We start from the raw sequence: 14,960 nt of genomic DNA on the forward strand, positions 1-14,960 counted from the left end.
TCTCCTTATGGTTAACTGCCTCAATCACAAGGGCACTGGGGGCTGGGTGGGAGTATAAGTACTCATACCCTTTGGTTGGCACGAAGTACCTCTCGGCTCTTTTAGAGATAGGCACCAGGGAAGACTAGGTCTGCCACAGGGTATTAGTGATCTTGGAGACCCCTTCTTGAAGGGGTAAGGCCGAGGACCAGAGGACGTCAAACAGAGTCCAAAGGCTCTTCCAATTCCTCTGCCTGATGCCCCAGTTTAGAAGAGACCCTCTTCAAAAGTTCCTGGTGCACCTTGGTGTCATCCTGAGGAACTGGATGAGGGGGCCCCGTGATAGCCTTGTTTGGCAATGACGATACCAGTGCCACCTCCACATCCACTGGTGGTCCAGCAGCTTGCTCCACTGGGTCCTCCTGCACCTGCAGGCTCTTACCGCCTGAAGCCTCGAGCACCGGAGTGAGACAGGATACTGAGGCTCCAGCACCAATCAGGCAGCCTGAGAAGGTTGGGTGAACTCCCAGGGGTTCCATGGGTACCATGGTGCCAGCCACTGCACTTGGGGCCATGGGACAGGTTTTGGTGCTGATAATGTAGTCGGCACCACTGGTACCCGGGCTTGTCCCGCAGTCAGGGAACCTTGCTCTGAGCCGGAGCTACCAGCGGAACAGTTGGTACTGGGCGATGAGGATCGGGCTGAGCGGTGGCTCTTGTCCAACCAGTGCCGGTCACTACATGCAAAGCTGACCAGTCCGAGCAAGATTGTCTTGGTTGGGCTCTCAGGGACCAATGGCATTCAGTGGATCTGCGCCAGATACCGGCGATCCACGCCTCACGCTACTCGACCAATACCGGGACGTCAAACGGGACTGGAAGCTACTATGGGCTGGTTGCTGGGAGGATCGCCCTGAGTAGTGCAATCTCCTTCTTGGAGATGGGCAATGACGGCCTGGCGATCGGCGGTCTCTGGTGTCTGATCGGTACCGGACCCTTGGAAACTGTCGGGTCTGGTCCCAGAGTTTCTGCCAGGTGGCACATGCCACAGAAGGTCTGCACCAATCCACCAGCAAGGTATGCCTTGAGTCCCTTGATCGCTAACCCTGGTGCAGGGACCAAAGAGGGCTCAGCTGAGCCTGTCTCTCTAGTCCTAAGGCATGACAGCTTCAGGCGGGCGAGCGATGGCAGGGCATCCCTCTTGATGGGAAATGGTGCTGCTGAGGCAGGGACAGACGTATAGGTCCCAACGCGGGCTTTCCTTGAGACCAGGATACCACTGGAGCCAGTGTGGGTGGCACCGAGAGGGTCAGGATCTCCTGAGCCGCTTGAAGGGCTTCAGGCGTCGACAGCACCTGAAGCTGGCCTGGGCCCGCAATGCTATCTGGGGTCCCAGGCAAAGTATGGGATGGGCTGCACTGCTCGACCTAGGCTGGGGCCCAAGTTCCCAATGGGGGCATTGAGCAGCCTGGCATGGGTCATGGCTCGCCCCCCGCCCTCTCCTTTCCCTTCCGGGAGGTAGGAGATCTTCCCCTCACAGTCTTTTTTGGCTTCTTGACCGGAGCTGTGGAGGGGGACTGGTGCTGGCTCATGGATGGCGCCAGTGGAGCACTGCACACGGAGGCCGCGATGCTTGGTGCGGAGTTGGACCGCTACTCCGGTGCCAGAGTGAGTGCCAACTCCATCAGGACTGCTTTCAGATGGATATTACGCTCCTTCTTCATCCTAGGTTTGAAGAACTTGCAGATACTGCACTTGTCACTTATGTGCCCTTCGCCCAAGCATCTTAGGCTGCTGGTATGTGGATCACTGACGGGCATAGGCCGTTTGCATCGATCACAGGGCTTAAAGCCTGGGGACTGGGGTACGGGGACTGAGGTAACTAAGAACTACTAACTATATACAACTATATTACAGGTTTTCAAAGGTCTCAAGAACTGAGAACAAAACAATGCTAGAAGTTCCAGCACCATCACTGGTGGCACGAAGGAACTAAGGGTTGGGGGGAGTCACAATCCTATGAGGTTATGAACTTAAAAAGGTATGTAAAGATAGAAAAATAGGTCTTACAGGGGACATCTCTGGTCAGGAGAGGAAAGATTTGCTCATGGAATGTGACCAAAAAGTAGCAGCAGAGGCAATCCAGATGCAGATCCAGGCAAACAAGCAACAGTTTGAGCATGAAGGAAAAAATGGCAGCACTTCAAATGAAGGAGAAGGAGGCTGAGAATGCAGAGGAAAGGGTATACCAGAGACACCTAGCAGAGGTTGAAACTGAAAAGGAGGCTCATAAAATGCACATGGAAGAGATACAAGCCGAGAGAGAAGCACATCAAAAAAAGGTAGAGGCTCACACGCTGCAATGCCAAGTCCTGAACAGGCAAAGAGAACAGCCTGTGGATACTTCTCCTCTCAACAGAGACTGGGATAAAACCTGTCAAATTTATAAAGAATCTAAGTATCTTGAATTTTTATCTACATTCTGTGGTGTTCATAAAATTCCAGAAGAAAACTGGATGCCAATTCTCTTGACCAAATTGACTGGCAAAGCGAGGCAAGTGTCTAATGAAATGGGCTGGAGGAAGCTTTGAATTATAAAAAGATTAAAGCAACTATATTGCAAAGGTTAAAATTACTCTTGAGTCCTATAGGTTGAAATTTAGTAATCTTAAGATGTCTGATAATGTTACTTATGTGGAATGCACACACAAACTGCTTGGTTATGTTAAGAAGTGGGTCATGGGAGCGGGAGCATATGATGACTTTGGTAAACTGTTGAATTTAATTACTCTAGAGCAGTTGTTTAGGCTGACACCAGAAGATGTTAAGGCTACAGTTTGTGATAGGCTGACTCAGTTTTAAAAAGCAGCAGAAATCGATGACAAATATATAGAAAATAGGACTCGTGAGTGTAAGCCCCAGGGGAAAGGTAATCCCTCTGCACCCCAATTTAAAAGGGCTGAAAGGTTTAAGAATAAACCTAACCCCAATTTTGTTAAATAACCTCATAAAAGTCCAAAACATAAAACCTCTTACTCTAACAGGAAACAGGTGATCTGTAATCACTGTGGGACCCATGCCATATAAAACCCAATTGTCCAAACCTTAAAAACACCCAACAGTCTGCACCCACGAAACCCGCCTTGAGTGCTAATGATGTTACATACAGAACAATGATGTTAAATACAGAGGCTAACCACGTAAGCACTAACACTGCCACCTGGCGTGCAAATGCTGTCTCTTAGTCTGAAAGGAGATGGAAAAGGAAGGGAATGACCCCACGAATTATATTAATGCAGAGTCTTTGGATGGTGGCAAAGAATTTATTAACAGCGCAAAAGTTAATAACGTTAGATGTGTAGGACGGCACGGTTAAGCATCTGACACTACTTTAGTTAAGAGAAGTCTTGTCAGAGCAGGACATTTGTTGCCAAATAAAAGTAAATATTTTGGCTCTCTGAGTTCTCTGTGAAAGTACTTTTGGCCAAAATCCACCTGGAGGGGGAAATTTTTAAAGGTGATATTGTGGTTGGTATTCGCGATTTGCTACCCGCTGATATCTTGATTGTTAACAACATCGTAACTATATTTAATCAAGTTAATATCATAACCAGGTCACAGGGAAGGTATGGCTTTGATGCACCTGGTGTCAGTGAGGAAAACTGTGAGCAGGCAAAGAGTGTCTCCCAGTTTATGACAGTTGCGAACTTGTCTGATATGATTCTGAGGTGATTCTGGACTTAAATTAAACACAGGAAGAATTTGTTGCTGCTCAGAGTAGTGCCCCAGCTGAAGGAAGGAAGGAGAAGATTTTTCATGAAAAATGGATTTTTGTTTAGGAAGGCTCCTTCAGGGAAAGAGAGGCTTCCTAGTGAACTTGTGAATGAATGGATAGCTGTGCCTGAAGAGTGCAGGAGAGAATTGCTCCAATTAGCTCAAGAATCATTGTCTGTTGAGAGTAGCAGTGTACCCACTGAAAAGACTGTCCCCATTACTAACTGCCAGAGTTTTTCAGCTGAGCATAGCTCCACTGACTTAACTCTACAGAGCACCAGGAAAGGTGGCTTAGCGAAGGTTTCAGAAGGGGAAAATGGAAAAAGAATTTTTGGGGCCTATAAAAACGCCCTGTAACCAGTTGGCTTTGCCCAACCAGCATTCTGGAGTAGTACAGTTGTTGGCACATGGGTATTCCTATGCTGATTCTTTAATGGAAAATGCCCAGGACAGGGAGGCTGATGCAGCACCTGTCCATCTGGCTTGTGTCTCAGATCCAGAGGGTAGGGTGGGTAACTGACTTTTCAGAGCAGAGCAGCCAGGCAGACGAACCGTCGTCGGGAACACAAAGGGTGGTGGTAGACAGACTCTCACCTCTAGACCCTTTGAATATGTCCTAGTGAGCTCAGGCACATCTGATTCCATGTGGAAGCACAATTTAATAGTTGAAAGTCATCAGGACACTGATTCGGACATGCAGGTGGAAATTCTCTTTGAGAGAGAGGCCAGTCTCTGAAGATTCAAAGTAGATTCAAAACGAAGCAGCCAGCAGTATCTGTGAACATGCAAATTAACGGGCTGGGAGGGGGAAGGGAGCTTTGCCACTTACCCAAAGAAAGCTGCTGAGAGGATGCTGCTAGAAACAGACATTCCTGGTCAGCAGCAGAGTTGTTTACACAAGAAGGCTCAGATTACAACCCTACAGGAAGTGCAGAAGAGCTGGGTCCTGAAGGTGAGGGCCACAAATTAATCCCAAGAAGGTAAATAGGCTTTTTACACGTGCACAACCATGATGTTGGGAGACAGCTCCACAGAAGGTCTGCTAGTATACAAGACTCCCCTACATCCTTACCTCACCGAACACTCAAATACCACAGCCCTCAAGATATGATTGAATTAAAGGCATATGCCAAGGGAAATACTAAGATAAAGGAAAACCTAGTGACTAGTTATGGTGCTAATGATAAACCTTGTTTTTCATCATAAGCACCATAATTTTCATTACAAATGAACGTTTACAAGTATTTTTATGCTATGCGTTCTGCTTAGACAAAAGAAAAGGAGTACTTGTGGCACCTTAGCGACTAACCAATTTATTTGAGCGTAAGCTTTCGTGAGCTACAGCTCACTTCATCGGATGCATCCTTTTCTTTTTGCGAATACAGACTAACACGGCTGCTACTCTGAAATCTGCTTAGACAGTTTGTCTCTGAGGTTAGTTTGTTCAGTACCCTTCTTGAACCTCTGCACAGTGATACCTTAGTATAAACATCATTTTTTTTTTTTTTTTAAATACAGCATCACACTCCGAACGCAAAATTGATGTAGGAATGGGTATCCCGGACACTGTTGAATACATCCTAAGAATTTCCCATTCTTTGTAAGGACTGTTATGGGGGCCACAATGTTACTGAACCCCTTTACAAATCTATTGTAACAATTAGCCAGACCAATAATGGATTGGACCGGCTTCTTTGTTCTAGGGGCAGGCCAGCTTTTGATGGCCTCTACTTCTAAGAGATCAGGGCATACCAACCTCTTGTTCATACTGTGTCCTATATAGGATACTTTTGCAAACCCTATTCTGCATTTGGAGACCTTGGCAGTGAGGTTGAGTTCCTTCAGCTTTTGTAACACAATTCTTACGATTTATGTGATCTTGCCAGGAGTTACTGAAAACAGCTAAACTGTTTATACAAGCTCTGGCAAATGTTTGTAATCCATTCAATACTTTGTGAACCAGTACAGTGATTTTATGGGCTGACAACTATGCCACTTTATGATAGAATACACCACCAGTCTGAGGTATATGTCCTGTATTCTAGCAGTTTGACCTGAGATTGGTGCTTTTACCGGTGTCCTATACCAGATGGAGTGACACCTAGATTATCTTTAATCTCCACCCCATCCTCAGCATTTAGTAGTCCCACTTCTTCTTTCCTTGTTTTGTTCTTATTTATATGGCTATAGAAACTTTTACTATTGGTTTTAATTCTCTTTGCAAGGTCCAACTCTGCTTGGCTTTTGGTAGTTCTCACTTTATCCCTACTCTTTCTGACCTCTAAGAGGTAGCTTTCCTTGCTGATCCACCCCATCTTCCATTCCTTGTAGACTTTCTGCTTTCTCTTAATCACCTGTTTGAGATGCTTGCTCATCCAGCTTGGTCTCAAACACTTCCCTACAAGGTTTTTCCCCTTGCTTGGGATTCAGGCTTCAGATCATTTCTGCAACTTTGACCTAAAGTAATTCCAAGCCTCCTCTGCATTTAGATCCTTGAGTTCTTCAGTCCAGACCACTTCCCTAACTAATTCCCTTAATGTTTTTAAGTTTGTCCTTTTGAAATCAAGGACCCTAGTTGCAGATCTATTTATTTTTTGTTTATCCTTCCATTTAGTTTAAACTGAATTAGCTCATACTCCCTAACACCAGCTCTTCTAGGAGGTCCTCACTACTCACCAGAACCAAATCTAAAATGGCATCACCTCTTGGTGATCAGCAACTGTTTGGTAAAGAAATCTGCCAGCTATCACATCCAGGAAAATCTGGACTCTACTATTATTAGTAGCACTTGTCCTCCAATCTATATCTGGGAACTTAAAGTCTCCCATAATCACTCAATTCCCAGTAATACTTATTTCATTAAAAACATTAGAGGTCTCTCTCCATATCCAAATCGGATTCTGGTGGTCTGTAGCACACCCCATCTGTTGATCAAGCACTATCCCAGGAGACCCACTACTAGCTTTCTTCCCCAAAGTGATTTTAGCCCAAACAGACTCTGTCTTATCCATTCCGTTACTTCTAACTTCTTTCCAGTCTACCTCATCATTACATACAATGCTACTCTACCACCTTTACCTTTATTTCTGTCTTTTCTGAACACCACATACCCTTCAATACCTGTACTACAATCATGACTACTATTCCACCATGTTTCTGTTATTCCTATAATATCTGGTTTCACTTTCTGCACCAGTAGCTCTAGTTCCTTCGTTGTGTTACCCAGGCTCCTTGCATTGCTGTACAAACATCTTAGTTGTTTCTGCTTCCTCACCTGACTGAGTACAGTCATTCTGCTGCCAGTATTGCCTACCTGACTGTTAGAGTGCTGATACCAAAGAAGCTCTCTCCTCTTAATGTTCATTTTCCTACCCACTGCAGTTACTTTCTCATTGCTGTATCTTTTCTTACCTGATTTTCCTCCTGCTCAATATTAGAATCAGGTGTGGAGATTACATGAGCATCTCCCCAAAGTTCCTAGTTTAATGCTCTTTCTATCAATGGTTCCAGCCTCCATCCCAGATGTCTATTTCCCTCCCTACTCAAGTGGAGTCCATTCCATGAGAACCGTCCTCTGTCTATGAATGCCTCCCAGTGGTCAGACATCCCAAAGCATTCCTAATAGCACCACTGAGCCATCTGTTGAGCATCATAATCTTGTCTTGCTTTCATTTTCCTCCTCTAGGGACAGGCAGAATTCCACTGAAGATCACCTGAGCCTCCGTTTCCTTAAGCGTCTTCCCCAGCCTGGCATAGTTTTCCTTGATGAGTTCCAGCGAGAATCTAGCTGTCTCATTTGTTCCCACATAAAGTCAACCAGTAGATTCTTTCCTGCTCCCATTAGGATCCTCTTCAGGATCAGGCTCACATCCCATATCTTAGCTCCTGGCAGACAGCACACACCCTTCTGTTCTCCGGATCAGCTCTGGTGACAGACCTGTCTGTTCGTCTTAGCAAGGAGTCACCAATCACATAGACTTGCTTTTCTTGGTGATGGTGTGATTCTCCAGACTTCCTCCTGTTCTTTCTGGTTTCAAGTCCTCTTGTCTTTTATTCTCCCTTGCAATCTTCTGTGAGTCTTCCTGTATCCTCCTGGGGCTCTGAACTCTGGGTATCTCCACTGGCTCTTCCCCTCTTCTTATGACTAGCCACTGTTCTCTTCTTCCTTGTCCTCCCTCCTTCAGTTACAGCCCCTTCTTCCTTTTTCAACTCAGCAAACCGGTCCTGAGCTCTATTTCCCCTTAACTAGCCAGTCCTTTCCTCTGCCTGATTCTCATAGTCACACGCTTCCACTGGCCACTTTCCTCACCCAGCAGTCTCCACTCCAAGTTCTTTAATCCAGCTTGCATCTGTGCGTCTTGGCTTTTCCCTTCAACCTGCTCTTGCCTTCCGTCCATCACCTGCTTGGAACCCTTCAAAACTCAACCATAGTTTTCACCTGCATTTCCAAGCCTCATATCTTCTCTTCCACCAGCTCTGTCAGGCGGCACTTCATAAAAAGCAAGCTCTTTTCAGGTACCTGCTCAGGAAAATGTACATGCCACAGTTTCCATACCTGGTCATCCTCATTTGTCTCTTCCATTCCTTAGATCACTACCACTGCTGCCTCTGTAGCTGTCATACCCTACCCTCCTAAGCACCTTTCAGTGAAAAAGAAAAAACAAAACCCCAAAACAAAAACCCAACAAACCCAGTTTGCTGGCTCCTGTGCTGCTGGCTGACTGCTTGCCTGCCTTTATAGGACTCCTAATCAGGAAAGCCCCGCCCCCTAATCAGGGTTCTGCTTCCCACACAGCACACTGCCTCCTACCAGCCTCTGCAAACTGAACAAAACAAAAACCAACCCCACCCCACAAAACAGAAAAAAAACACACAACACACACAAAACTCACTCACTGCCTTTAAGGTACAGGGGCTTGCCCAATCCTCCCTTCTCCTGCAACAGACCTCCCACTCAAATTCCCCCTGTTTACAGCTCTGTTTGCTGGCTCTTGTTTTATACCCACTTCACACAGGTACAAATGAAAGGGAGTAGAGAATCAGGCTCCAAGCATCTAAATGTTCTCTAGGTTAAGAAGCACTCCAAGATTTTTTTTTATCACTACTGGTGTTTCTCAGCCTAACGCTGGGGGAACGCTTCCAACCTGCCTTAAACTTGCTGTAACAGACTGGAGAAAAAATGATGGTTTAAAAGTGTGTTTTTGAACTATTAACGTTATGATTGTTAAACAGTTCTTATACCAGGGTAGAAAGCGGTCTTACAGATTCTTCCACTGGGTTTTCACATTGATAGCACCAAATGCATCCTGATGTAAACAGAGAACTTTCACTATGATCCATGGGAACTGTGCTCACTTACACCAGGGCTGAATTTGGCCTCTAGCATCACAAGTTTTGTCAAGAGGGCTGCCACCAGCCATAAGCTCAGAAATGCCAATTATAATGTAACAATTTCCTAATTCAGTGTTTAAAGTTTTCAGTTTATTCCTGGAGATAAGCCATTTTTACCTATCTATGAATTTTTAGACAGCTGCCCTGAGCAAAATAGGTGCAGTTTTTCTTTAAGACACTACCACAACTTTCTATGGGTCAAGTTCTGCCCCCCAACAGGAATCTCTGAAAGTTGTGCGTGTATTTGAAGGCAAAATTTGGTCAAGTCTTAGGACACTCTTGCACCTTGCCAGGTTTTCTATCACGGGGTCCAGTTCAATACATTTTATGCATGTTAAACATTTATTAATGCAAGTAGCCCCTCTGAAGCCAGTGGGACTCCTGGCAAAATACTGCTCAACATGCATAAGGGTTGCAGAATCAGCCCCCTTAACATGCATGCTGTACTAATTTCTTTACCATGAGTCCCACAGTAAATTGAGTGTTTTGAATTGTACGTAACTAGTTAAGCAAAAATCACCCATTCGGGATAGTTAAGGAAAAAAACCAGTTAGGTAGGTCAAACTTGACAGGGACCACAATTATATCATACAGCTTTAAAATTAAAAAATAAGACTTTGTAGAGAGATCTGTCTGGGAAACAGAATAAATATGCTAGGATAATAATATACAATTTAATCCACTCATGAATAAAGATGCCTGCAATTCATTTGTAGTTTGGCCACTCATGAGTTATCAGGTTTTTAACTTTTTTGGATAAATGCATTATCTTATTCCAACTCATCATCAAATACAAATTATTAAAATAAGACATGGACAACCACAATCTTTTAGGTTTACATGCATCTTGAATGAAATTCAATACTACAGTCTAGAGAGTGAAAATGACTGCTTTAAATATACAGGAACAGAATGCTTAAAAAGAGCACTTACTTGCCAATCCTTTTTCACAGTTCTTCGTGACTGAATTTGTTCTGCATGCCTTATAACTGCAGGTTGATTCACTTGCACTCTTGAGATCGAGCCAAGGTCTACGAAGAAGACTCCCATTAGTTTTAGTGTATTTTTAATATATTTTAGTGGTATTTAAAAAGGAGAGGTCCTCCTTATAATTCAAGTCCTTTGAAGGCAGCTTTGGACTCATGTGTCCCTTTAAGGGCTTAAAGGCCTTTCACCAATCCAAAATATTAAAAACCCCTTTAACGTGACACCTTGTCAACACTTATTCAAGGGAAGGGTCTGTGAATCAGATGTATATACTGACTTTTTGTTTCCCTTTAAAACTTCTGAGTTAATTTAATGGTGTTGAAGGATGGCAGATTGCTAGTCCTGGACTCTGAAATCTTCTATGCCTATAAGAAGTACAGCACAGAAATGGCGGTTCAGCTTCCTCACACTGCCCACCAGTGTGCTTCACTAACCCCTCACTTGTCCCTTGAGGGGCAAGAGCATGCCCGTTCAATCTTTCGCTGCTCTCTGCTCAGGCTGCCAGTTATAACCAATTGTGATGTAGACACTTGTCTCCTGGGTTCTATACTCATGCCATCACCTTTCACCAAAGCTACCACACAACGCCTGTGATGGTAAGGAGTTTGGGTCACTATTGTCCTAGGCGAATTTAAACTAGGAGCCTACAGATCAGGCCCTGTATTTATCAGTTTCTAAATCATCCATTTTTTAACACACACACACACACACACACAAACTGACTCTCTCAAAACCTGTAAGATGCTACATACTCCCTAAGAGGTGCTAAGCACTCTCAGCCCTTAAGGAAATTGAAGGCAGAACATTCAAAAGTGGGTACTGAGTTGGATGTTGTGCATCCACAAACTGCAAGTGAAGTCAACAGGAGCTGTGGCTTCTCCCCACCTCTGATAGTCAGGCCTAAACTGTTCCAAGCTGAGCACCAAAAATTGGAGGCACCCACAATGAACATCCACTTTTGAAAACAGGCTAACTAGCAAATGAGAGCTGAGGGCACTCAGCACATTCCAGGATTGAGCCTTCTACATCTTCAACTTTTAAACTTCCAAGGGCATGACAATGCAAATGTTTGAATTAATGTTCACTTGTGTACATATCCTCTTGATCAAGTAATGAGTCAATGATGAAACTAAAGGCGGACAGATATAAGCAAAGAAAAATAAATCTATGGTCAGCTAAACTGCAACTAGTTCTTCCTAAATATCTCTTGACCAGGGAATTAAACCCTGTGCCTGAAGATAACTTACCTATGGACAGTGCAACGATTCAAGGGTAACATTTCCAAAAGTGACTAGTGATTCCAACTGCCTCCATTTTTTAAAGCCCAAATAGAGGTACCTTGAAGGGGCTTAATTTTTCAGGAGGTGGGTGCTCTGCACTTTCTGAAAAATCAGGTCCCTTTGAAGAGTCTTAAGTTGGACACCTAACAGCTGAGGCAACCAAAAATCACAAAGCACCTTTAGAAACCTTGGCCCAAGTCTTTTTCCTCATGGGACTCTAGGGTTGACTATGACTAGCTAACCCATTTTTAAAGTTGTTAAACCTTATCGATGTTTGTGTTTAAAATCATGTTAATTCAAATATATGAGACAATGCATTTTTAAGCACAACCTGTTTTCCTAATTTAGATATGACCTGGGACTTGCTGGAAGCTCAAGGAGGAAACAAGTGTGACTGGAAAGTTAAGGACAGATGTGGTGGGAACGCAGAACAAACGCAAAAAACTAAGGCCTGGTCTATGCTAAAAAGTTAGGTTGACTCAGTTATGTTGCTCAGGGGTGTGAAAAATCCATACTCCTGAGTGATGTAGCTAAGGAAACCTAATCCCCAGTATAGACAGCACTAGGTCAGTAAAAGAATTCTTCCATCAATCTAGAAACTGCCCATGTAGTGTTTTAACTGCGTTTATCAGCAGAGTAACTAGAGACACCTGTACAGAGCTAACAACATGCAAAATTTTAACATCCCACCATGCCAACATTTTCTTACTACCATGTATTTATTTACAGATAATTAAACAAGCAACAAAGACAGAGAGAAAATACTGGCTGCAAGCAGAGAAATCAAAATGAACCAAGTGTGTTAGATGTAATTCTAGAGAACAAACGATCATTTACAAATTTGTAAAGTTTCCATCAAGATTATAGCAGCATTCACCATACACATCCACTTATGCTTTAAAATCACAGTGGAAGGAATTTATGTAATTGCAAACACATTTTATAATAGAAGAACCTCAATGATTCTGCATGGGCTAAGTCAAAAACCTGCACATTCTGTTTCAAAGGAACAGCACTCTGGTCTCGCCCCACATCTCTGAAAATATTGGAAAGGGTTATAGCTATATGTTCCTATAACCTGGGGTTGGTGGTGGAATTTTCATCCCTTTAAGAATTTTTGACAAATGAAATGCAACCAGAAGACCTTTGAACATGCACATATAAACAGTTTAACTATAAGGTAGCTGATCCCTTAGGGCTTGTACACACTAGCACTTACTTCGGTATAACTTTAAGTCTCTCAGGGGTGTGGAAAAGCCACCTCCTGAGCAATATATGTTACACTTACCTAAGTGCCGGTGTGGACAGCGCTATGTCAACAGGAGAAGCTCTCCCGCCGACTGGAGCACCCATGGGGGGGAAAAAAAAAATAGTGGGTATGCTGCACTCACCAGCCACAGCTGTTTGGCTGCACCCCCAATCAGCTGCTTGGCAGCGCCCCCAATTAGCTGATTGGCAGCTGGAGGAGGGCAGAGAGCAGTGAGCACATAGGGGCCACAGGGAGGGGGCAGGAAGAGGCAGAGTGAGAGCAAGGCCTTGGGGAAGGCAATGGAAGGGGTGGGGGGCCCTTGGGGCAAAGTAGGGGTGGAGCACCCGCCAGGGAAAAGAAAAACTCACTGCCTATGGACAGGAGAGCTCTCTGCACTAGCAGCGCTACAAGGGCGCAGCTACATCGGTGCAGCTGTAGCAATTCTAGCGTAGACTATCCCTTACAAAGACCTCTGCATCCTCTGGAGCTACTCTGATGTTGAGACCCTGAAGTGATCGGTGTTCCTGGCTTCCCAGAAACCATTATATACAACGTTTGACTTAGTCTACTGATAGGAATTAAAACATGGATCTGTGTCAGAGTTGTGATTCTCCTCCTACATGCCTAGTGTACAGGCAGAATCATTAGACCTTGCTGCAATTTATCAAGACTCCTGATAACTTTACTACGTACTGGGGGCAGCACGACCTTTCAATCCCTTTGGAAGACTTGATCAAGTCTTTTAGAAGCTCAGTACTTTGTCTGAAATGTTTCACCTCTTCTCTAATAAGACCTACTGTCCATAGTTACTCTGGCGCTGGACGGCAAACAGTGAAGAGTCCCCTTTGTTCATGATATCTTGATTCTTTCCAGACTCACTCACTGTGTTCAAGGCTACGAAAGACAACTGAGTTGATCTGTCAGAAAATTAACTTTGTATCACTTCTTCATGGAGCTAAAACGTCTGTCGTAACACAACTGCTTGTATAGAATATGCAAAGCATGCAGAAGAGGAAGAATTTGAATGTTAAATCCAATTTGTTACAAATCAATAATTCTTTCCTTTTGTGCTATCTTATGCCATAAACCTAAATCTGACTGAGCATGAGTCTACACAGCCAAAGCTGTCCACAGGTTAGCCTACCTAAGTGACACAATAGCAGTGAAGACAGCGCTGCAATGACCTCAGAGTGGGCTAATGAGCCGAGTACATACCCAGGGACCATGCAAGGCTTGTGTTACCCGCACTGCATGGTCTTCACTACTATTGTTATCTACACTAACTGGATTCAAGCATGTGTGTCAGCTGGCCTGCACACAGCTTTTTGCTGTGTAGACAAACCCTCAGGGGGTAAGAAGAAACTTCCCCCACGGGCAAGTTATTCCATTATTATCCACTTTGGAGTCTTTAGCAACTTCCTCCGATGCATCTGATACTGGGCATTCTTAGGGACATGATACTGTACTAGATGATCTAATCTGGTTATGGCAGTTCATATGGTTATAGTTAACCCATGGGTCAAAGCTACTGAGGAACTCTGGGTAACTTTCTCTGGGAGGGAGAATCACAGACATATATTTGAGGAAGTAACGAGCATGTTAACAGATATATTTGGTTTAAACAAAAGACACAACTGAGTCTGTGCCATTCGAGAGATGGCTGGACAACTGGGGAAAACCAACAATCCCATTAAGGGAGTCTTCTGTTAACTCATGTTTTCAGCTTTCCCATTCAATACCCCTTTAAAAAGTCATCTGCTCATTATCATTATTACTACAGCACCAAAAAAGCATGCTGGGTGCTTACCAGAACAAATAAAACAAGAGCCTAGATTTTTACAGATTACAATCCTGAGCGCAGCGATGCCTAAATACTTTTAAAAATCTGGACCAAAATCCCTGCCAAGAAGAATTTACAATCTAATATTAGACATGAGAGGGTAACAAAAAATTGTAAGGGATATGGTGTGGAAGGACAAAGGTTATGGTAATAAGCAGGAGCAGATGGAGACTCCAATGCAGCACAGATCCTTTCTTCAAGCACACATCTCTATTAATTAAGAAGGGGGTGGAGAAGAAAAAACAAATAAATATGTATCAGCATAATCATCTCTAAATAGATTTTCAAAGTTTGCCATGTGGGATCTTACCAGACCTTTAAACATAAATGTCTTTAGTCAGAAAAAAAATCAGTCTCAATCCTAACTTTTGTCTATTAAAATTCAGAACATAACCATTATTTTAAAACAGAACTGTTTGCCTTGGATTTTTCCCCCCACTTTATGATTGAGCGAGTCTGG

The 14,960-nt window shown here is 43.9% G+C and overlaps 1 protein-coding gene across 2 annotated transcripts in view; it reads right to left on the reverse strand.

Moving 5' to 3' along the window:
• Positions 1–14,960, reverse strand: part of DERA (deoxyribose-phosphate aldolase) — a 90,433-nt gene that overhangs the window by 64,051 nt on the left and 11,422 nt on the right. For both annotated transcript variants that reach the window (XM_077826730.1, XM_077826721.1), the window contains exon 2: positions 10,078–10,175. In XM_077826730.1, coding sequence (XP_077682856.1) covers positions 10,078–10,175 — 98 coding nt within the window. The remainder of the gene's footprint in view (positions 1–10,077; positions 10,176–14,960) is intronic.

Source organism: Eretmochelys imbricata, chromosome 1 (genome assembly GCF_965152235.1).
Source record: "Eretmochelys imbricata isolate rEreImb1 chromosome 1, rEreImb1.hap1, whole genome shotgun sequence".
In the NCBI taxonomy this organism is placed as follows: domain Eukaryota; kingdom Metazoa; phylum Chordata; order Testudines; family Cheloniidae; genus Eretmochelys; species Eretmochelys imbricata.